General features: G+C 39.0%; 1 protein-coding gene across 1 annotated transcript in view; it reads left to right on the top strand.

Moving 5' to 3' along the window:
* LOC137605300 (E3 ubiquitin-protein ligase SH3RF3-like) overlaps positions 1 to 25,000 on the top strand; it is an 80,767-nt gene that overhangs the window by 44,389 nt on the left and 11,378 nt on the right. The window contains exons 2-7 of the mRNA XM_068329861.1: positions 4,304 to 4,579; positions 7,687 to 7,782; positions 14,880 to 15,188; positions 16,008 to 16,123; positions 19,390 to 19,560; positions 23,527 to 23,807. Of these exons, the coding sequence (XP_068185962.1) occupies positions 4,304 to 4,579; positions 7,687 to 7,782; positions 14,880 to 15,188; positions 16,008 to 16,123; positions 19,390 to 19,560; positions 23,527 to 23,807 (1,249 nt within the window). The remainder of the gene's footprint in view (positions 1 to 4,303; positions 4,580 to 7,686; positions 7,783 to 14,879; positions 15,189 to 16,007; positions 16,124 to 19,389; positions 19,561 to 23,526; positions 23,808 to 25,000) is intronic.

Genomic DNA, 25,000 nt, shown 5'->3' with positions numbered 1-25,000 from the left:
AGCAAACACAGAGACAATGATGTATTCGTTAGTGCATGAGCATGGAGTAGGTGCATGTGTGTCTGTGTGTGTCTGTGTGTGTATGTGTGTCTCAAGAGGCCTTGAGTGGAGCAGTCAGTCCCATGTTGGACAAATCACCTTCATGTACCTCATAGAGAAAGTTGAACAGATGGGAATATGGAGGGACTTGGCTGGTCTGTCTGAAAGGCCAGGGGATTCTCTGTGTCAAACGCACACACACAGAGGCACACACACACACACACACACACACACACACACACACACACACACACACACACACACACACACACACACACACACACACATGGATGTCCACCTTCTGACTATTCCAGAAATCCACAAACACTAATTACTGCACCACAGGTGTGTGTGTGTGTGTGTGTGTGTGTGTGTGTGTGTGTGTGTGTGTGTGTGTGTGTGTGTGTGTGTGTGTGTGTGTGTGTGTGTGTGTGTGTGTGTGTGTGTGTGTGTGTGTGTGTGTGTGTGTGTGTGTTGGGGATGATAATAGAGTGCTACTTACAGGTACAACACAAATAAACTCTCTTCACAAATGTAAGATACAAAAATCCTTGCTTGCTTTTTTGCATTTCACACAATTACACTCTATCCGCACATGAAGTGACTTTTCTGGATAAATGAGACTCTTCTCACCGCGGTGGCCACTCAGCAGAAAAACATTAGTGAGTTTGAAAGAAATGACAGACACAAACAACACAGAACTGTGGCCTCAGCAAACTGCTTCAGTGATGGATTTTAAATAACTTTAGGCAAATGGCTGAGTAGTGCTTCAGCCCCGCAGCCAGGTATCAAATATCTGTCTACAAAATGCAAAAATGAATTCTCTGCTTGATGTCATCATTTATTTATGATAGTAGTGGGCACAGCCTGACAGACAGCACCCAGCCCAATAGAATGTGTACTACTGTCCTTTTAATAAATTTAAGCTTTTATCCAAATTCTAAATATTATCCAACCCCAAAAAAGCTTTAAATATCATAAATGGCAGATCAAGGTGTAACATCACCTGTGAATAAAATATTATCTAGTCAGCAGAAGAAATGGATGTAAAAAAATGTAGTACAAAAATGATTGGATTCATCCTTTTATCCAGATCCACATTTGCCACCATACAACAAACTTTTAATGTTCAGAAAAGTTCAAGAACTGCCTAAATCTGCCACTATCTTCATAAAATCTTTCATTAAAGATTCATATACAGAAATATTCTACCAAGTTTCATCAAAATCCACTGGATAGTTAATGTGAAGGAAAAAAATGGTGAAAAAACCCTTGTCTTGCATTATCAAATAAAGTATTAAAAAACATGTTGAAGTAACAATTTTTAATGCTCCGAGTAGGTTTAATTAAAATCAATTAAGTATATTTTGAATAACGCTGTAAACAAGCAAACATTCATACAGTGACCTTTACAGTGATATAAACACATGAAACATCAACATTGAACAATTTACTCATTGGGTTGATGAAAGTGCGATGGAGGAAAAAAAGGTTTTTAAAGAATGGCTGTTGTCAGAGATGATCACAGGCCATTCTGTAATGTACATTCAGTCATCTATTCCAAGCTATCCAGTCTGTTTAATGTCTGCATCGCTTTAACCAATGATTTTAAATCACGCTCAGCATAAAAATTCCTACTGTCTGTTGAGGAAACATTGTAAAGATGTTTGTGTGTACCAACACCAATCTGGAACCACAAGGTTCTGAGAAATGGTTCTATGACAATGTTGCAGGCTGTATCAATCTTTTATGAATATAGAGAGGGTGGTTGAGAAATGCATATTGTCTAACATTATTCAGAGTTGAAGGAAAATATAGTTTAAATGACGAAGGATGCAGTAACTTCTGTCGCCTATTTTTCTCAGAAAACAGCATACAGCAATATTGTTCAATTACACTGAATGTTCAACTAATGTCGGTTTAGGGTTAGGGTTATCCACAGCAAATTCTTGTGTACTGTCAAATCCAGAAATATAGCAGTACTTTGCTGGAATTGCAGGAGGATAGAAAATACACTGAGGATTTTGGGCAATGCTAAGTCACAAGTGGGTTTTTTTACCTTTATTAAGAAGAGCAATTATGATATTCACTCAAAAGCGTGGAATTACAGCACATCAAAACCATGTGACCAGTTCTGTAATTACTTACTTGTCTGTTAGTCATGTTTCAGTCATGATCACATATCAATAATATTTAGAGGCCCAAAAGAAAGTTATCCTAATTCAGCTCACGTTTAACATCAGCTTATGAAATTTGAAAGTTACTTTTCACACTTTAAAAGGTATCTACTGAAGACAACAAAACAATTTACAAGCTCAATAAATATAAACATTAATATAAACATTTAGTACGATCTCTCTCGAAAAAGAAAAAAATTTCAATAATTCCCACAATACAGATTTACACAAATGTTAATTTGTGTAAAGTTGCATGATTATATTTGAAGGAAGATGATTTTCCTGAATAAATTGAATCAATCCAAGTCCTTTAGTCACCAACATTTTATTGTTTGTGTGTTATGTGTTTGTTTTTAAAAAATTTCAAAGTTTTTGTGCAAACTGATTATATTACATCTGTTTGATCTGTGACACTTAAAATGCATACACAACATCATTTAGTTAGCCTCGGCAGACTTTGCTGCCATGTTTTAGGTTTTGTAGTTTTAGGCTGTGGTAGCTTAAAGTAGCATTGCCAGTGTGTTTTTTCCTCATATTGCATCACCACTGATCTCAGTGCAGTCGGTGCTGCTCTCTTCCATTTAATGTTGGGGGAGAGTAAGTTTGCATGAGGTTACAAAAAGAGTGCATGCTCGTGTGTATTTTATTATTAGTGTAAACATCTTCCTTGTAAAGAAATGTTTTTTTTTATACGGTATCCATAGAAATTCTGTCATCTGTCACACTGTTTGTTTACCTGGTTCTTTTAGATGAGCTCTCTTTGTATCATATCTCCTCCAAGATCAAATCCTCTATGAAAAGCGAGGGCTGAACACTGCAGTGTTTGCTGGGTCTGTACAAGGAGGAACATGATTTTTCTTTTATAAACTATGTGAGAAAATATAAGTTTAAAACAAATATCTGCATCAGTAGTTGTATAGAAGTGTATATTTTATGTCACCTGTAGGTTACAAGGTATATTATTTTTTGTGTTTAGAGGGTTAGTTGAAAATAATCTTGATCCTATTAATCCTATTTCTCTTAGCTGTTGATAATTTTTAGATTTTTTTTAACCACATTTCTTGCTTAGACTTATAGTTTCTTTCATTTGAATTGACCTCAAGTGCTAATATGTTTATTGTATAAAATGTGTTCTTGCCCTTGGCATGTGAAAAGCAAGACGCATTGAGCTTTATTTTGATGATGCTTGAGGGAGTCTTGTATCACATGGCCCTGGCATTTTTTGATTTACTGTTTTTGGCCCAAGGTGGAAGCAGCAATTACCTGGCAAACATTTTAATAACCAGTCAGTCTCATATTCTCCTGGGGGGAATAGAACAAAAGTTGGAGCATGTATCCAACCATCCAAGCTCAAACAAATGTCTCCAGGGCCAAAAGTTTAGAACTTCCTGGAGTTTTCACTGTTTTGAGTTTCTTTAAAACCAGTTTGCTGCTCAGACTAATGTATTTACTGTTGCAGGAATCACTGCCTTTATACTTTTATTCATATTCTTGTTGTATAAAAGACTTTGACCCAATCTGTTCTAGACACGCAGGCACAAATGCCGCTCTTGCCCACTCCATAACAGGAAGAATGTAATAAAGTATGAATCACTGTTAAATCAGGACATTGTCACCTCCAAGGTTTATGAGGTGCAGCTATGTGGCATCATTTCAGAGTAAGGACACAGCTATTTGACAGCAATGCTTATTATCCTCTGTGGAGGGGCACTTAATGCTTGTGCATGCGAGAGTTCATGTAAAAATACACCTGTCAGCTCACCTTTTAAGTAAATCATGATGTGGGACTGCAGTACAGAGGACTGTCTGAGTCTTACCAAGAGGCTCTGACACCTAGACCCTATTTTCTACTAACTGTCAGGCAATCTGCTCATCACTTCTGCCCATCAGAGACAATAAGGTAAACAATAGAAGCAAACTATTTTGAACTCAGCTGTATGTGAGTGGGTTTTAAACACCAAGTGCTTCAACCGGTGTCTCAACCATTGTATTTTTTCTGCATTGGATTAATGCCAGTATAAAAATGATTTATTTTTACTGTAGATTGTGTATTAATATATTGATTACCATATATGTATATTTTTCAGAATATCCCGGCACTGCCTTGTGGTAAAGCCCTCTACTCCTACGAGGGCAAAGAACCAGGTGATCTCCAATTTTCAAAGGGTGACATCATCATCCTGCGACGCAAGGTAGATGACAACTGGTATCATGGTGAGCTCAACGGTTGCCACGGGTTCTTGCCAGCGAGTTACATCCAGTTGCTGCGTCCGCTGAGTCAAACTCCACCCCAGGGTAAAGCACTCTACGACTTTGAGGTCAAAGATAAAGATCAAGATAAAGACTGTCTGGCCTTCAGCAAGGTAACACATATGTTCTCATGTACACACATGCTGTACACACTGGGGACACTGTCTACATCAGATTAAGGATTAATACAATTCGAAAGTATGGACAGGCTGCATGGATGAATTGGTGAGGAGATTGGGGAATGACTGTACTCAGAATTTACAACAACATAAATAATGTAGGAGAAGAAAACACTTACCTGCAGTGTTGAAGCACGCTGGTTCTGTGTAGGACACTAATAATTTATCACTGCTTGTTTTTTGGATTGGTTCTCACAATGCAGCAAATTCATGCAGGGTAAAAAGTGCATGTGTGCTCCCAAAGGACCTGTAGTTTAACATTTTATTCCATATTGTTTTTCACACTCTATTCTTTCTTTTTGGTAAATTAAGTAATGTGGTCAGCATTCCTGTGTAGCATGATCCCAATAGCAAGCAAAAGTTCACAGCTAGACAGATCTATAGGCTGCTGCAGCTAAACACCACCATCTTTCACAGTGTAGAGACCGAGTAATACTTTCATGGTGGTTGGAGGTTAGTAGTAGTAGGCAATGATATAAAATATTTAACATTATTGCAAACTGATTGTTCCAAGTTACCCGTAGGTGTGAGTGTGTGCATGAGTGGTTGTTTGTCTTTCATGTGGTTCGGCAGTGCGCCGGCGTTGCACTCAGAGTGCCCCCATCTCACGCCCATATATCATTCTAGGCTAATATGTTCAAGAACTACTTTCAGAATGACTTTTTTGTTGTAATGTTTTTACCAATTGGCGCAGTCTCTGTTTTAAAGCTGCGTATTTCTTAAAATGTAAGGATTTCAGCTCCAAACCGGTGGGTCTGGTGATTTTACACAAGACAAAGTTAAATACAACAATGTCAGTTTCATGATACATTTTTTTAATGAAGATACTGATGATGAATATTATTTTTCTAGTTTTGAAAGTGTTCTGTTTTTATACCAAGCTGATGGCTGGAAAAAAAATTGCCTGTTTTTGTCAAGATTGAAAAAATATTTTAAAACCTTCCATGTGAGACATTTTCGATCCTAAGCTGCTTTAACTTTTTTTTTTTTTTTTTTTTTTTAGGAAAATGAATCAAAGTTTTTCTGCTGTATTTAGGGAGGGTTTCTTTACGGTCTTTTTATTTCTTCATTAGCAAGCCCCCAAGTTTGTTTATTCAGTCTCATCATGGGGGTCTCTTATGTGACAATGTCTAATACTGAAAGGAATTGGAGGAGAGAATAATGTTGTTTTTGACAGATATAATGTTTGAAAGTGTATGTGTTTAAATTATATTTGTTTTTCTTTTTTAACAAAGCTGCTTTTCAGAGAATCATTGCAGTGTGTTTCTATAAACGGGTTATTATGTGCTTTTGATTATGACTGTTATCAGGACCTTCTGAACATTCATACAAGTTTGGTAGGTATACTGTGAGCCGCTTCAAAGGGAATATAATGTATGTTCAGGTGAATAAAAGAAGTATTTGGCATCTCAAAATCACATAAAACAAGATTAGAGGAAGACACTTTGTCCTTCAGAAGTTTGTGTCCGAGTTGGGATTGATGTAAACAGTCATTTGTATTCCATGTCCTCTTCTGTTCTTCAAAGCTTATCATTTTGTTCCTGCTGTTACCAACTTGTTTGTGCTGAATACTGACAAATGCTCTCTGCCTCTGTACTCCAAGTGAGTGTGTGGAGGGAGAAAGATAATTAAATTAGTGTACACTTCACTGTAGGTGTTACGACTGATCAGTAAATGGTAGACATACATCTAAACACACTGTGTTCCGCATAGTGATTAATTGACAACTAATAGACATTTCCTCTTGACAAGACTTTATGTCTTAGGGCTCAAGTAATTGATAGGTTAAAGATTAGAGATTCAACAAAGCCAAGCACTTGAACAGAATTTCATGCCCCTGCGGTGTTCTGTATGGGTGTTGTGATGCAGAACCAGTGTGTGTGATATTGTTTTCTCAGTGTGATAGGTAATTACTCAGTATGACTAATACACAGTCATTTGCCAGTATTATCACTTCCATCCCTAATGGTCTAACCACAACCTTTGTATCTATGTGAGAAGTGGACCAACAGTGTTGTGGAATTGTGTCTGATGAGCAATAAACATAATGTGTTTACATCAGTATTGAAAATTCTATTATTGAGAATAGTAACGCTATTATGTTTTATAGTAGCATATGGACAATACAGTAGACCTGTGAAACCTTACAAACACAATGCACAAAAGCATGGCTGTTAACTGGTGGTGGAGCTGCTCACAGTTATCTGTGTGCTCCTGTAGATTTAGTTTACTGCAGATTTTTGCATAGCACCATGATAAAGTACCACACCATGTGCTCAGGTCACATCGCTCTTTCTACATTGTCATCCTGCAATTCCTGAATTGTCCTGAGGCTGCCGTTGCCATTTTCGCGCAAAGTTTGACCAGATTTAACCGTCATGGTTGTTCGTCCTCAAGGAACAGATATAACTCAAGGAAATATCACTCATGTTCTATGTGGCTCTGAAAGGTGTGCATGTCACTTTTTTTCTCATTCAGTTTTCTTGCATTTATATTTTTAACCATTTTGCTCACATTCACTAATCCATGAAGCATCCAACAGACAATGCTGGATGAGATAAGTCATGAACTGAAATGAACTGAAGCTGATTTATTATCACATGAAGTCAGTAGAAACATACATGCCACAGAAAGTTGTTGGATGTATACATGATTTGTTGAAATGAGCTACGATGCAGCAGTAAGTTTGTAATCTTTTGCATTGTCATTGCAAGAGAAACACATGAATACGATAAGAAAAAGTTGATGGTTGCATGTTTTGTTCATCTGCGAATATTCACTTGCAGAGCATTTGGAAAATAAAAAACGCTTCAAATTTTACCAAATGTGATGCACTAGTAACTAACAATGTGGACATACATGGTGTACCCACAGGGTATTATACAGTATTTCTTCCGTGTGTGCGTGTGTGTGTGTGTGTGTGTGTGTGTGTGTGTGTGTGTGTGTGTGTGTGTGTGTGTGTGTGTGTGTGTGTGTGTGTGCGTGCGTGCGTGTGTGTGTGTGTGTGTTTTCACAAAGTCTCACTTATTTTCCTTCTGCAGGATGAGGTACTGACTGTAATCAGACGGGTTGATGAGAACTGGGCTGAAGGCATGCTGGGAGACAAGATTGGCATTTTCCCCATACTCTATGTGGAGGTAACCCTACAGACATCACACACACACACACACACACACACACACACACACACACACACACACACACACACACACACACACACACACACACACACACTTACACACAGAGAAGGTACCACAAATACACATCATGTCATAAGAAAAACTGCTAAAGATAATACTTGTTTTGTAGCAGTGATATCTTTGTCATAGCATTAATTCCACATCTGCTATAGAGTGGAGAAGTCATGAATGAAAAAAACTTTCAAATGTTGTTGAAGTTCATATATATTAAGCTTTTTTTTACATGCGTGTTATATTGTGTAATCCATAACGTGTCTTGACTCAAAATGAAAACATAACTCTTATCTATCCTATCTGGCGGCTCCAGATGTATTACAGTAATAACCCCTATGACTCCTGTGCTGTGGAGACAGATACATTGAGCCACATTTAATGTTGGATGATGTTGATCAGCTGTAGTCTTTGTGTTTGTCGTTACTGTAGCTGTTTTTTAGCTGGTGTAATTGGTTTATGTTGTGCTTTTACACTATAAAGCCTTGTCTGACAGAATGTAAGATTTTAGTGTGAAAGATTGAACACATTTAATGTTTGGAGTTACATTATAGTTACCCCATTATGTTTCCATTGCATCTGCGTTTTGACCATTTATCTGTTGTTCATCTCCAAAATTAAAATAAATAAATACAATAAGGCTAAAAATGCAAATCACAACAGCAGTTCTATTTGAAACAAGGCTACAGTGGAGTTTTCATCAAAGCATTTCCTCTCAGCCAAATGATAAGTCCCCCAAGAGCAAAAAACATTTTACCTTCTTTATACAGCTGTGCCTGTCAAGAGTGAATTATAGTTTAATTTAATCCGTGTACAACTGAAAATTATCACACACAATTTGCTCGGGATCCCATTTAAGGCTTGTCAGCCACTGGTAGAAATGGGCATGTCTTTTATTCTCTTCCCTCTCTTCACGCTTAGCCTGTAAAAAATTTGTGAGAATTTCTTGGCTCAAAAAATACAATCCCGATAGGAGGTTTGTTCAAACTGTGTGGTCTGTGTGTTTGTCAAGACAAGAACCTCATAAGACACCCGGCAGGGCTACTGCTGTTTGTATTCTTGTACACACTAATGGAATTATTCATCCCTTTAAACATTGTATCACTTTTATATGACAAGAGAATATACCATACCTCACATGCAATAACAAACACAGCAGTGTTTTAAATTTGTTTTTGCTTTGTTTTATCAACAGTTATTTGCTCACATAATGCCGCTGTGACATCCAAAAAACCCCTCCGGGTTTTTGCAGTCTGCTTAGGCTTGGACGCTTGGTTACACAGTCATGTCCCTGAAATTAACAGTTTGGCCAAACAACTCTCTTAAGTGATGATGATTAAGCCACAGGCGAAGAAAAGCAGCGACAAACACACACACACACACACACACCCACGGGGGTTCCTATTAGAAAGAAAGGCATCAATAATGTAGACTTCCCCGTCACTCTGACACAGTAGGGGCACAGGGTTTATCGTGTGTGTGTGTGTGTGTGTGTGTGTGTGTGTGTGTGTGTGTGTGTGTGTGTGTGTGTGTGTGTGTGTGTGTGTGTGTGTCTGTCTGTCTGTCTGTCTGTCTGTCTGTCTGTCTGTCTGTGTGTATGTGTGTGTCTGTCTGTCTGTCTGTGTGTGTGTGTGTGTGTGGGTGTGTGTGGGTGCAGTGAGAGCTTAATGAGAAAGGCCCAGCTGGGCTTATGCTGATCTGTGTGTATCTTATGGGATATGAAGTACCTCTTAGAGCTGTTGTCTCACCATTCAGATGTGAATACAGACTGCTTTTGTTAATATTTGGCAGTCTGGATACATAGATTGGTAATGAGAGGGTTGCGGATGATAGGGATACCACCAAACGGTTCAAATTACAACGTGTGAAGTGCGTGAAGTGATTGGCAGCCTCTACATGTGAAGTGGATGCCTCTGTCTGCCTCTGTAGTGGATATTCAGAACCCAAAATAGCATTAAAAATTCTGCGTTGGTGTATCTTGCTCAAGATAGCGGTGAGAGGAGGTATAGAAACCAACAAGTCCAGTTTAAGCCAAACCCATTCACAGCTGGATTTTAAGCTACAGGGATGGATATGTCAGCTCTAGGAAGTGATTTAGATCACCTCAGCAATGATCGGAGTGGAAAAAATGCATTCATATACTTGCCAGCCTGAAAGCAAACACAAAACTCTCAATGCTTCAAGTTTGAAATTTATTGGGGATATTAAATACGAACACCTTTCGTATTTAATATCTGTTTGTATGTAGGCAGGTTTGTTCAAATCCTAATTCATTAGTACTCAGAGAGACATTCCTGCTGCTTTAATGTTTGCTGTTATTTCCATAGTCACAATTAGCGTTATGATTCCTCACTGCCGTGTCTTACACCATTAGGACAAATTAATGAAGATGGTAATATTGGTTAGTCTAATGACTGATGTAATATTTTTTGAGGATTTTTTTAGATGCTCTGCAAAGGATCCATGTTTCCATGTCTGGATTCTTATTGTTTCTATGATTCATTTTTTTCCTCTTTTGTTCAGCTATCAGCAGATGGTGTATTTGTGGTACCTTCTCTGTGTGTGTGTGTGTGTGTGTGTGTGTGTGTGTGTGTGTGTGTGTGTGTGTGTGTGTGTGTGTGTGTGTGTGTGTGTGTGTGTGTGTGTGTGTGTGTGTGTGCGTGCGCGCGTGCGCGCGTGCGTGCGTGTGTGTGTGTGTGTGTGTTTGCTGCAGTCATGTTGTGTGAGCATTCTGTCATCTGTGTATTGTTGTTACTACTGCCAGAATCATTTCTGTACGGTACATTTTACAGAAAAATAAATATATTTCATCAGAAAGATTTCTTTGTCAACATCAAAAACAATTCTCAAAAGTAGAACGAGTGTTAAATTAACAGAAAGGCACTAAATTATTTGTAGTCCATACTCAAATATACTTTAACTCTTTAATACCAGGTGACAAAAGCGTTCTGAGTGAGAAGCAGATTTTATTTTTTTTTTAATTTTATTTAACACTCATATCTAGTGACTCAGTGACTCTACATTTACCCCATCCATGAGGAGCAGTGGGCAGACACTGAACAGCTGACAGGGGCTGACGCCAGGCAGCATGCCACTACATTACAGCTGCTGGGTGCTTAATGAATACAATATAAATTACACAAACAGCTGTTTGTGGGTGTAATTGGAGTTGGTTTATTTGGGTTCAGGTGTGCGTAGGTGCATGCATTTTTATTAACACCTTCATATGCACCTGTATTGTCTACTGTATACGTTGTGTGGGTTTGGGTTGTGTTCCAAATTCCATGCTTAATGATCCTAGATGCATTTGAACTTATTGTGGATGAGTTTGTTTCAAATCTTAGGCAGATTCATTTAATTACAAGACCAGTTCAGGACAGATTTGTGGGTTTTTTCCCATTTCACATTGGGATGAATTTGGATCAGACATTTTAAAACCTATGTCCTATACAACCTTGTCTTTTTTGTTTCTTTCCTTGTGTTTCACTTAACGCATCCCACTGTCTCTGCAGGAGGTGGGAGTTGGCACACACTTGCCACTGGAAATGTGTGTGCGTTTGTGTGTGAGCAGGAGTTATCTAGCTGGCTATACCTTTTCTTAGTGCAGAAAGGAGCTCATCAGAAAGGATCTCAGCGCTACCTGGAGAGAGCACTCACACAACAAAAGACAGAGCACAGAGAGTACAGTTAGCTCAACACACAACAGATGACCTTGGAGATTTCATTCAGCCAACAGCACCAATTGAAGCATTGTCTCTATGACTAATACCTCTTCTCTCACATGCAGAAATACATGTGATCATGTCCATTATGTAGCATCTGAGTGTGGTTGTTTATAATAAGATGATACAGTTGTTTCTGGGTTGAACATTGAGATGGCAAATTTAGTGTTAATCCTAATTTGTCAACACTATCCTGTTATTAATATTCAGGGTATATTTGGGCATTGTGATCAAAGAAAACTGCAAATATTTTAATTAATTAAAGATGTTTTCATTAATTTAAAAGAAATATTTTAATTAATTAAAGATGTTTTAATAATTTGTATCAATCTACTTTAGCCAACGCCAGTATTTTCTGAGTTTTTTTTTTCTCTTAATTTTTGATTTGTCTGACCTTACCCGATGAAAAACAAGCTGAATAATTAACATTGCAGCTCTGCAGAAAGTGAGGTGTCAAATTAAGGATTACATCCAGACATGGAATGTTTTCTGCTTTACATATTTATTTTGAACCATGCCTCTTCCAAGACAGCCAGTCAGATTTCTAACCATTTAAAGTTGGAGAAATGACTGTGAATCGTTTTGCAAGATAAAATCAAAATCAGTGGCTTTGCCAGACAAAACTGTGAGGCTGGGCGACAGCAATCCTGATGGAAACTTTGGAGAGAACCTGCTACTAGATGACTGATTAATCTTTTAGCTGATTTCATGTGAGATTACCAATAGATATTTAGTTATTTATTTTCTCCTTTTATCTAATGAGTTAATCAGTGAATTGTTGGAGGTTTAACTCATGCGTGTGGGGGCATAAACATTAGTATGAAAGTCGAAAATTGGTTGCTTGAAACTTAATATGTATTTAATTTTCGCCCACAAACCTTTTGTGTGTGTGTGTGTGTGTGCGTGTGTGTGTCCTTTAGTTTCCCCTATGAGTGCAAACTGAGTTATATCTGCTGCATCAATCCATCATACTCATTAGCATGTGGTTTTGCTTTGATTAGTAAAACCACATGCATGCACATTGAGCCTCTATTAATATGGAAATGAAGCAAGACAACATAGACTGACAGGTCGGTCCTATACACATTCTCTTCCTCTCGCATGCACGTGAATAAACACACACACACACACACACACACACACACACACACACACACACACACACACACACACACACACACACACACACACACACACATATATGCTTGTATTTCTCTCTTAGGATTATTCAAGAATTTGAGGTGAGCCAACCAGACATGATTGCCATGTAAATTTTTCAGGGGACTGACGCTGAAGACATTGTCTGTTTGAGTGTGTCTGTGTCAGTCTGACCTCTGCTTGTGTCTGTGGAGGAGAGACCATTCAGTTTATATTCCACTAAGAATGTCTATACAAGAGCATTGATTTACTGCTTTGGTGGACGCCGCGTAGAGTGTTATCTATACAGAAACGTTTACTTGAAGTAGGTGCTACAAAAGAGAAACGTCTTGCTATATGTTCAAGTTTTTGTGTTTTATCATGGACATAACACTTTTCTAAACCACCTTTTGAACAGCTTTTGTAAAACTGTGCCTCAGCCATAATATCCTGTAAATCACTCTCATCATATTTTTACATAGTGTCATTCCTCTCAAATATTGCTTGGAATTAAATGCTTACATGTACTTTTCCTTTGTGGAACATCAGTGAATATGGTCATATGAAGGAAATCACCCTTAAAAGTCAGAATGGATACGGCTAAAGAGGTGAGCAGTGTCACATTTCTAGCAGCAGGTAGTGCAGGAACATTGAGAAGCAGTGTGTAAGTAGAATTAATGAGCACTGGGCTCCTTTTACTGACTAGATGAATGATTGGACGCTACATGGAATATGTGACAGTAAACTACTACCTTGCCTACCTAAACTACTACAAAGCTCCATAACTGTCACACATGCTTAATTATGTGTCATTGAGCCTCCAACTAACAACTGTTCTCCATTTAATAACCAGCTCACAGCCACAGGGCAGAAAACCCATTGGTGAGATGACATAATAGATCACTTGTGGCCTTTTTTAAATTTTTTCTTTAGACTTTATGCAATTTTGCAGCTTGCCATTCAAATGAACGTGTGTGGAACACCCATCCTAACATTACCACAATTTGTTTTATGCCACTCCGATGAACAAGAGTCAGCTCTAGCCTGCTAATTAGACACATGGAAGTATACTGTGAAATGGCAGAAGATATCAGCAATACAGCTGGATTCCACTCGTAATAAATTACTTTTTACAGGCGGTGAACCATGAGCTGATCCCTTGAGTGTCCATGAATGAGTAACACAGATTAAGAGCACAGAGGTCTCCTCTCACCCAGCTCCAGCAGACAATGAAGGTCATGCTGTTTATCTGCACAATATGCCAGACTCTTGTCATGTTATGGATGTCTGGTGTTGATACATTTCCATGCCTCACTCAAGTGAAATTAGGTCAATCCAAGGTGTGACTAGTATTAAAGAAAATCACACAGAACTAATGCATTCTCTCTATCAAGTCTCATTTGGAAGCTGAGACACTACATACCTAAAAGTGCATTCATGCTGATCAGCAGAGCTTTATTATAGGCCCTGACCATTATAAGATTCCAGAGTTGTAACTGTGCAATGCATCAAGCTAATTATATACCCAGTGCTTTACGTTTATTTCCTACATTTAATCAGTGGTACTAAAAGACTGTAATAACCCAGTCCAGACATGCAATTAAAATCATTCGGAATGGCAACATAATAAAAAAATCTTCTTGCCATTGTGGTCCACTGTAAGAGTTTGGTTACAGATCTCCAAGCCTTACCTTTGTGATTTGTGCATCGTGTTGGACAAATCCTCATTTTCCTCCTCTGTTATTAAGATCATGGTCGTGTTGGGATGTTTTGCGTTAATTAAAATCAGAGAAATTAGAGATATGGTGAAATCATTATGCATTGTGTTGAATTAGTTGGATTAATTTTAAAGTGTAAGCATCTTCAATTTTGTGTCTTAAATAAATCAATGCAAAACTATAAAGTATCACATTTTACATGAAAAGGAAGTGAATAATATCAGCTGAGGAGAGAAAAGCATAGTGCTGGCAAAGGGATGCTTGTACTTGGGGATGCTATGTGTGTTAATGTATGACAGTGAGAAATAGTGCGAGTGTTGTCACCAGACCGTTTGTTGTGAGTGACGATCTTGACTGCTGCTGGTTTGAGAAGCTGCCAACCAAAACATACAAAGAAAAATGAAACCCACTTCTAACCCTGTCTGAGAACTTCTTGGGCCTGACATCTCCTCCCATCTGCTCTCAGTTAAATGAAACAGCCAAGCAGCTGATGGAGATCGACAAACCCATGCCAACCAGTGTTCCAGGTCCGAGCTCTGAGCCAGCCCTGTTGGGCCCCTGCTCTCCTAGCTCCTCCCCCTGCGCGTCCTCGTCCAATGGAAATGGCTCTGGTCATCGGAGAGGGGAGGGAAAGAAAAACGCCAAGAAGAGACATTCATTCTCAGCACTGTCCGTCAGCCAGAGGGCCGCCCAGCTCAACAACAGACACAGTATGGAGATCTCCCATCCTGTTCTCATCAGCTCCTCGGACCCCAGGGCAGCTGCACGCATTCAGGTACACACACCAACACAACATACAACACACACATTGCAGTTAGACAAAGCAGTGGTGCAAGTCAGAGCCTTGTGTAGGGGAAAAAAAGGGATACCTTTGTGTAACATGGCTTTTAATGAAGTAATCCAGTGCGCCTATATATGTGTGTGTGTGTGTGTGTGTGCGTGCGTGCGTGTGTGTGTGTATATTTGTGTGTATATATGTGTGTGTGTGTGTGTGTGTGTGTGTATATATATACACACACACAGTATATATATATGCACACACAAAGAGATATATATATATATATATATATATATATATATATAATTTATTTATTTATTTTTTATCTTTTATTTTATTTATTTTTTAGATAGGCCATTCGTTGAAGATAATCCAGTGCACTTTATAGTGCAGAAAATACTGTACATGTTGATTAGTTTCACTGCACTGGTTTTTTCCATGTTTGAGTCAAATCTTTAGTGTTTTTTTTTAAGTTGTTTGAGGCAACATCATGGACATTTTCATCTGTAGTTGTTATAACATATAACAACCAATCCAGTGGATACAAAGGTACACAGTATCCACAGCAGAGTTCACTTCAATCGCCTTTATTCACCCGATTTTCACAATCTTATTGTTCAGTCACCTACGCTAACAGATCCATAGGAATAAAAACCACACTTTGCATTGAATTACATTTGTTGTCTCTGATTGCATTCACACCTAGAATGAATGTGTTTTATAGTCACACCTTAGACACCCACATTTTGCAAGTAATATTTTATTTTGAAGGAGATTCCTCTGTGTTTGTATCTGTTTTTCTTGGTGTTTCTTTAGGATGCTACACACCCAGGTCCCTCTCCCTCCTCGGCAGGGGTACTGGTGCCCCCTAAAGTGGCATCCATCACCTCTGAGCTGCTGGCACACGCCAAGGTGCAACTGCCACTCAACATGTGAGTACACCTCAGGGTGCTGTCAGCTCCCCCACTTGTTTGCTTTTTCTTTTTGGTCCATTCTACAATCCCTTTGTTTTCTCTTCTTCAACAAAGTGAATATGTGCCTGAGACCCAGTGATTATAAAATCCACCTTCTAGCAGCTTAAAAATATTTCTTATGTGCCCGGAGCTTTTGGCATAATTCTACCACCTCTGCAACTGCATTTACTCCTCCACCAGTCAAGGAAGAAATCCCCATCAGAAAGAAAAAAAAAACAGTCACACAGCTTTATCTCTATTGTGTGAGCTTACAAGTCACAGTTACACAACAAGGCTTCCAAATGGACAGCTACGGCTTGTTTCAGGGCTACAACTGACGTTCTCTCCTTTTTGTTGGTTAATCTACCAACTATTTTCATATTTTAATGCTCTACTATAAAATGACTAAATAACTAGTAAAAAAGTATGTCTATTTCTAGTTTTTTAAGTTGTTTTCCTGTACCTTGAAATAATTCTAAAAATGACTTAAGTATAACATTTAGAATGTTAGCATCCCTGCTAACATGCATTATATCGAGTTTTTATTCAACATTTAACAGACGGTTGACAGGAGCAAGAGGGGCGAAGAAGGAAATGTGCAATGACATGATCACATCTTAAACCCCTTGGCTTCCCAGAATGTCTCCCAGCTTTTCATATTTTTTAATGGATGGCTGTGTAAAGTTGTCAAACATTCTCCATACATATACTGTAGTGGGTGGGTAAACCCACAAAGCATAAGAAGTAGGGCTGCACAGACTGCAGTAAGCATTGCTTCCTGACACACACTCACAAACACAAGTCTTGTAGAAATGTAACCACACTAGACACCTCCAGATGTCTGGTGAGATGCCAGTGCTGAGCAAGACTGTTCTGTAATTTAGCTTGCAATTAATTCACTATAAATACCAGAAAGATTTTCAAGGTGAGGTTGTATTTCTGTGTGCCAGTGTTTAAGTTTTATCCCTAAAGCAAAGACATTGGATGTTTTGGGATAGTTACGACACTTGTTTACATCAAAGGCAGAATTAGGGTTATGGTTTCAGAAAGTGGAAAGAGGTCTTGCAATTGAGGGCCCCTGCGGGAGTACAACTGAAAGAGGTATTCAATCCCATTACCTTTTAGGTTTACATGCAAAGTATATTATTATCAGTCATTGGCAAAAAAAACATATCAAACAAGAACTGTTTGACTAGTTCAATATAACAGACATCACAAATTTTCCACAAATATTCTATAAAAACAACTACTTTTACTGAATACTGCACTCTCAAAGGTGTCAACCCCTTAATGAAATATATCTCTAGTGATTTCCAGAGACCCTTCTGCAGCTTTGGCCTGTTGCAAACAATACATGGTCATTGCTTCACGGTAGGTTGGGTGTTCTCATAAGCACATACCTCATTATTCCTTCTGTAGTTCTAGACAAGCTGCTGATCCACAGGCCAGAGTGGTTACACATTTGTTTAATCACTCCAACAGCATCCCAAAATGTCTGTTGCTCATCTAGATTCTTTTGAGATGCTGGAGCTCACTTTCCTTATGCTTTTGGGTCAGCAGTGGTGAACATCTTTGGAGTTCAGGCATGGAGCCTTTATGTAAATTTTGTCCCTCAGAGAATAAACTTTGCTAAATTAAGTCTATGAATAGCTTTAACAACATGTGATTTGCAAATGTGTGCTCTTATGAAGGATGCTATTCATGGGCTGAATAATTCGGAGACTGCAGCAGTCATTAAAAGCAGCTTTTTTTGTTGGCTATAGGAAGAGCCCCATTCGTACTGAGTGTTTTAAATGTATCATTTGATTTGATCATTGCAAGCAGCTGATATTGAATAGAATATGTTGTCAATAAAGCTCATATTCAATTGGAGTTGAATAGTTTTGTTGTCAATTGAACAAAGGTGTGTGCTAAATGTATCCTGGCTTCAGGATATCAGTTGGGTATGAGAGTACTATTAGCTTTTATAGCATGAACTACAAAGTAGAACTATGTACACACCAATACAGGTAATACACACATGTGTCCAACGAAATACTTTTATACATAACCTGAACTGTTTAGAACGAGGTGTAAAAACATACAGGAAATGTTTTTAGTAAGAGTTTTTCTGGGTTTGTGTCATTTTTCTGCAAAACAGGCATGACAGGATGTTGGAGCACATGTTTGAAGTTGCACATGTTATGCATATATTAACTACCCCCATCATTACGAGTATAAGGATGAATAATGCTGCAACGATTAGAAACTAAAAACTAAAAAGCAAACAGTCGAGAACGAACTGACTCAGACCGGAAACTGCAGGTTTGTTTCAATCAAAGTGGGGGGGGGGGTCCATCTTGACCTAGCAACTACTCCTGTTGCCATGGGGAGACAGAAGACAGTCACCACATCTGTTACCATGGCAACGCGGAGGCAGCAACATACAGGGCTTGTTTACTCTGCGGTCATATCGTATTCTCCCCGCGTGAGGACCAGAAACCTGTTTCTATGTTAACGCTGAGGTGCATTAACATAACACAATCACACATAGGGAGATGCTGACTAGTACGTTTGTCTCTGGAACTGTTAGGCGGCAGGTGAACAAGGGTGTATTGATTAGGCATGCGTTCATGCCATGTCATGCAGTTTGGGAGGAGAAATCATTTAGTCCACCTGTAGTGAAATCACCACCTCAGCGAGAACTGAAATCAAATTCTCTGCGTTAACACATCTTCTCTTTGATTTGAGTCAGTCTTTCTTATTCTGATCATATTTTTTCTATAATGATTTGTATTACAGTTGTGTAAAGGTTCATGGTTTTTCAAAGTTAAAAATGGTGAAGCTATTTTCTTTCTTTAATAAAACTTATTTATTCCACTAAGCTTCATTTTTCCTGAAAACAAAACATCAAGAAAAAAGATAACGGGTGTGAAACACTCTGGAAAAAAATCATGTTATACTGTGGAAGGACCAGTTTTTCTCTAAGTGACCTGACAAAGATGTTGTAGATTAAAACGCTACTATCTAATAAAGGAGCTGGAATAATATCAGGACTGAGTAGACTCTTACTCTGGTCCTCTGCACTCTGTTTAGTGATACTTCTTTTTCAGAGAATTTAAAGTTCTCTCAGATTTTCTTTCATTTATTTATCTGTTCACTTTGTGAATAGTTCTACGTAATTTATAAGAAGTAACAAAAGATGCAGATTCAAAATGCCTTTATTGTTACACATTACATTTTGTCTGTTGCCTTCTCTTCCACAGATATCTGGCTTTGTATGCCTATAAACCCCAGAAGGCTGACGAGCTTGAACTCAGAAAAGGGGAGATGTACCGGGTGACGGAGAAGTGCCAAGACGGATGGTTCAAAGGCACTTCACTGAGAACTGCTGCCTCTGGTGTGTTCCCGGGAAACTACGTGACTCCTGTGTCGAGGTCAGTGTGGTCAAGGCTGGGCATCATTACACCAGAGTGTTACTACCAGCCACATTTGTAATGCTCTTTTAGTGTAAGTGTACAGTAATCCCATTCCTAGTGAGAGGGCTAACGGGTCGCACTTCTTCTCCTTTTTCAAACCTTTTTCTTCATGTATCATTCAGGGCATTTGGTTTGGTTGTATGAACTCAGCAAAGCAACACAACCATCCTAAGCCTTTAATTTCATCCTCACATAAAGCAGAGGAAGCACCAACATAGTAGTTGTGTTTTACATTGCAATTTTTGTTGTGGGGATATCCTGGCTCCAACTGAGCCCAAAAACAGATCCGGCTGAGCAGGACAATTTTGCTTCATGTTACGACATGTAATTGTGCTTGTTTTTCCACCATCTACTTAAAGTTACTCTTGTCATAAAGGCACACCCAAAAAGACAGTTTTGGGCTTGAGCTGGCTGATGTTTGTAATAATGTAGCATTCTTACTTCATCCTCTATTCCACCTATAATTCTACCTTAAACTTTAAATGTAAATGGAATTTTTACAGAAATACAAATTTGAGCCTGAAGAATTTGTCTGACTGACATTAGCAATAAAAACAGGAAAAATAAAACCTATAATGTTTCATGTGAAAATCAGAAATCAGATAAAACTGTTTTCATCTTATCTTTTGTTACTTTTGATAACCACTGCAAGTCATAGTTGATAAAACCCAATAAAATGGAAGAGTCAGTTTTCTGAAATCATATTTGCCAATTTTACTATGCTAATTTTTCCCATGTGTGCAAAATCATTTGCAGCGGTTGTTCATCAAATCTGCATTCCTTGGTGCAGTCACTGAAAAAGAGAAGAAGGGAAGAAATGAAAGCAAGGGCGAGATACAATAATGGGAAGAGAAAGAAAAATAGAGCTAAACATGTTTGGGGGGAAAAAAGCCAAGAGAAACATGAGGCGCTGGAACATAGGCAGAGAATTCCTGAGAAAGAAAACTGGAAGAGAAAATGGGAGTAAAAGAATGAATGGAGTGGAAAAAGAAAAAAGGTAATGACGACAGGAAAAGATTTCAGAAAAAAGTGGGAAGAAATTGAAATAGATGACAACTGAAAAGCAATAGAGTATGGCGAAAGGAGAAGGGAAAACAGAACAAAAAAAAGAGAAAATGATACAAAGAGATGAAGTGGCTGCAGAAACAGCAGGTGTCCCTCTCCATTGGATTTGAGTGGCTGCTTCTCATGCTGCAGTTATGGAATCTGAAAGAGAGAGAGGATGGGCGAGTAATCAGATGAGAGGCAACTTGTTATTTTTACGCAAGCATACTCTCTCTCTCTCTCTCTCTCTCTCTCTCTCTCTCTCTCTCTCTCTCTCTCTCTCTCCCTCCCCTCTCTCTCTCTCTCTTGCTTTCTTTCTCCCTCCCTCCCCCATTACTTCTCCCCCTTCTTTGTCTGCAGTGCAGCTCAGGAATTTCTCAATATGATAATGAGAGGCTCCCAAAGATGCACACACGCACACACACACACACACACACACACACACACACACACACACACACACACACACACACACACACACACACACACACACACACACAAATAAACACACCACAATACAGTGTTAAACCAATCCAGGGGGGCAAATAGGCAGGTCAATCATTGCACTTTAAATATTTTCATATTTTGTGTGGATTTGATTCTACGTAATGAATTTGTGAATGTATTTGAATTCTTGTTATCCTGATTGAATAATCCATATAGATGCTGTACAACACAATAAGTGCTTGGGATGACTCCAGAATGCATTTTGAAGCAAATAATGATACACGTGTATGAATTTTCAGTTTCCTGCACACAAACCTCATTAACCTGTGTTCATTTGTTATGCAAACACTGAGAAACTTGCACGATTCTTCTCCTATACACACACACACACACACACACACACACACACACACACACACACACACACACACACACACAAAGAACGCCATAAGTCTGCATGTGTGTGACAGGAAGTCGATGGGCGTCCATAAGAGTGTGAATACCATCAAGTCAATAATGTTAAGCTAACTGTTCTACCATTCAGCACTCTGCAGTCTGCAGCTCCACAGACGTTAGTCGGCCGCTACATTGTGCTGATCCCCTGACCAAATGATGAAATCACTCACCTTGACATAGCGCTATTCAGTCATAGAGAAAAGAAATCATAACTGTGATCATTTTAGTCACATTTAATCATTATTACTTCATATAATTACTAATTAAATTTGAAAACATCATCCATTATCCGAATCTTAAAAGAGTTTATTTGTCAGACGGATGACCTTTGACTGTTTAAGTAATTACACTGAAATACTAATAAATGGATACATTGTAATATACTGTATATACTGGCATCATGGGCTTCACTATGTCCTTTTATTCGGTTTTGTCTGTGTGATATAAATGTGTTTTGTTTGTTTTTGTAGCTCATTCACTGTTGATCCTATTTGGCTACTGGTAACACCCTTTAAGGTCTGGAGCTGACACATCAAACTCTCCTGTTTTGGCCATGTTTCATTCGTTTTTCCTGACCGCTTCATCCGCTTGTGCGGGTCACGGGGAGCTGGAGCCTATCCCAGCTGGCTTAGGGCGTGGGGCGGGGAAACTCCAGGCGCGACGCCAGTGCACCGTGGGGCTACACAGAGAGAGACAACACACACACACACACACACACACACACACACACACACACACACACACACACACACACACACTCACACTTGTGGGCAATTATTTCCAAAAATTTTCACACTAAGGAATCCGAAGCTGAAAAAAAAACCGACCATAAAACCCATTTATAATATTTTTAACCCAGGATCCCCATCTGATCAGTGTTGCAACAAAAAAAAAACCACCATGTCCTTTTCTGCTGGGGGCCAACTGAAACTGCCACTAAGACCCTTGGGGGTCCCTAGACCACACTTTAAAACCATTAAGTTATTTGTGTCAGGTTTTGGTGCTGCCAAAGTGTATAACTATCATCCCTTCCTGCTCTCCCAACGCCTGCTGTGTTAAACCATCATCTTCACTCCACAGCCTGGCTGATATTGAGTTTGAGCTCTTGGGGAGGCGCAGAAGTACACTTCTATAGGAAAGAGGTGAATTGGATTTACAACATAAGTGCCAAATGAGAGAATCATTCTGACACAATTGTAGAACACTAATCATTTAATCTCAATTAATGTTCTCTTGTTTTCAAAATTGTTTGAAGCTGAAATCGGAATTGAATATAACATTTGATTAATTGCCCGGCTCTTGGATAATAGCACTGTTTGAAGCTCCTGCTCTGCAATTATGGCCTAAATAGTGCCCATTAACATTTTGTACTACATGAGACTAAAAGACTACAACCGTTTTGTGAAGCTGTAATTAAACACAGAGTTGCTTCCAGATAAATGCTAACTTCACAGCGTGCATGCATCTGTGATGAGGGAGAATAATTGTTGTCATGTTCCAAAAATTACAATCAAGTACAAAGTGGAGCTGAGGATGGTGAAAATGTCAAGTCACCCTAACGATTACAATTATACACAAACATTTTGGACAACTGCCAAAGTAATACATTTTATGGCGAGCTGATGATGGTACCAAAGGAATGGGAATGAATGAATGACTGACGTGTTGTTGTTTTTTCAGCTATTCCAATCATTGAATTCAGGCGTTCCAATCACTTCTATGATCACAGGTGTATAAAATCAAGTAACTACGCATGAAGACGACTTCTACTAACAGAAAAAAGTCATGATCTTATGTCACTTTAAACAGTGATTTTCAGTGATGAATCAATAGCTCTCTCTCTCTCTCTCTGTGTGTGTGTGTGTGTGTGTGTGTGTGTGTGTGTGTGTGTGTGTGTGTGTGTGTGTGTGTGTGTGTGTGTGTGTGTGTGTGTGTGTGTGTGTGTGTGTGTGTGTGTGTGTGTGTGTGTGTGTGCAGGGCCCCATTTGGAGCTGGAGCTTCTCGGGGCTCATGTTTGTCCAGTCCGTTAGGAGGAGGAGGAGGAGGCAGTCAGGTGGGAAGTAAAATCTCAGACCCTGCCTCTCCAGGGTCCCCGGGGCCCTCTTCTCCCCGCGCCTCCACCCCAATGATAAACTCAGCCAACTCTGTGAACTCTGTCAGTCCTGCCTCCTCACCACAAACTGCCGCTGCCCAGCTGAAGAACTGCCTGCGCTCCAGTCAACACACGGTTAACCAGGCACGCACCTCAATGCAGCTGGGTAAGCAGAACGCAAGAAATGCACACAATAGTAGAATTATACATCAGGAGTTTTAATCATTAAGCATTCTTTATTTATGTGGTTAGACTTGATTAATGAAACAACTGTAGTCATCAGCTTTGTTCTTGTTTCAATGTTTTATTGATGAACCAAATCTTCACTGATTATCCTGAAAGTAAAGGATTTATAATTGCCTTGAAAAGGAAATAAACAGGAAAAGAGAGAAGGTTCATATCTCCCTGTAAAATGTTAGAATGTTTGAAGTGAAATAGGTACAGCACAGAATAAGTTATTTTTATTCTACGAAGGGGGAAAAAAATAATTAGTAACAATAACTATTGTTATTAATAATAATAACAGGCGACACGGTGGCGCAGTGGTTAGCGCTGCCGCCTCACAACACGGCGGACCCGGGTTCGAGTCCCGCTCTGTGCGGAGTTCGCATGCTCTCCCCGTGTCTGCGTGGGTTCTCTCCGGGTTCCTCCCACCTCCACAAGCATGCGCTTTAGGTTGATTGGCCATTCCAAATTGACCGTAGGAGTAAGAGTGTGTGTGAATGATTGTTTGTCTCTATGTGGCTCCGCGGTACACTGGCGTCGTGCCCGGAGTGTCCCCCGCCTCACGCCCTGAGACTGCCGGGATAGGCACCGGCTCCCCCGCGACCTGCGTTAGCGGCTTAAGCGGGTTAGAAAATGACTGACTGACTGACTAATATTAATAACAATAATTATAATAATGAGAAAATCCAATAAATTGACTAAGACAGTAAGAAATGACATTAAATGTTAAAATGTAGGGAATATATACAGTATATATATACACGTGTATATATACGTGTGTGTGTGTATGTATATATATATATATATGTATATATAGATTTATATATACGTGTGTGTGTGTATATATACGTGTGTGTGTGTGTATATATTCCTTACATACTGTATATGTATATATATATAGAGAGAGATGCTGGAGCTCTCTCTATATATATAGATAGAACATTATGGATATAATATTATGCTAATTTTGTTTTCTTATTTAACTCAATGAAAGCTTTTGTTTTTAGAAGATAACATCTAACCTCATGGAGATTTCTTTGTCTTCATGTTCTAGAGTTTACAGTAGATCTCTGATACAGAATTATACAACATTGGTCGGGTAATCATTCGAGTAGCCCCAACATGTTGTAAAAC

The sequence above is a fragment of the Antennarius striatus genome, chromosome 12 (assembly GCF_040054535.1).
Source record: "Antennarius striatus isolate MH-2024 chromosome 12, ASM4005453v1, whole genome shotgun sequence".
Classification (NCBI taxonomy): Eukaryota; Metazoa; Chordata; class Actinopteri; order Lophiiformes; family Antennariidae; genus Antennarius; species Antennarius striatus.
Note: the sequence above shows the minus strand (reverse complement) of the source record. Positions and strands in the feature narration are given on the sequence as shown.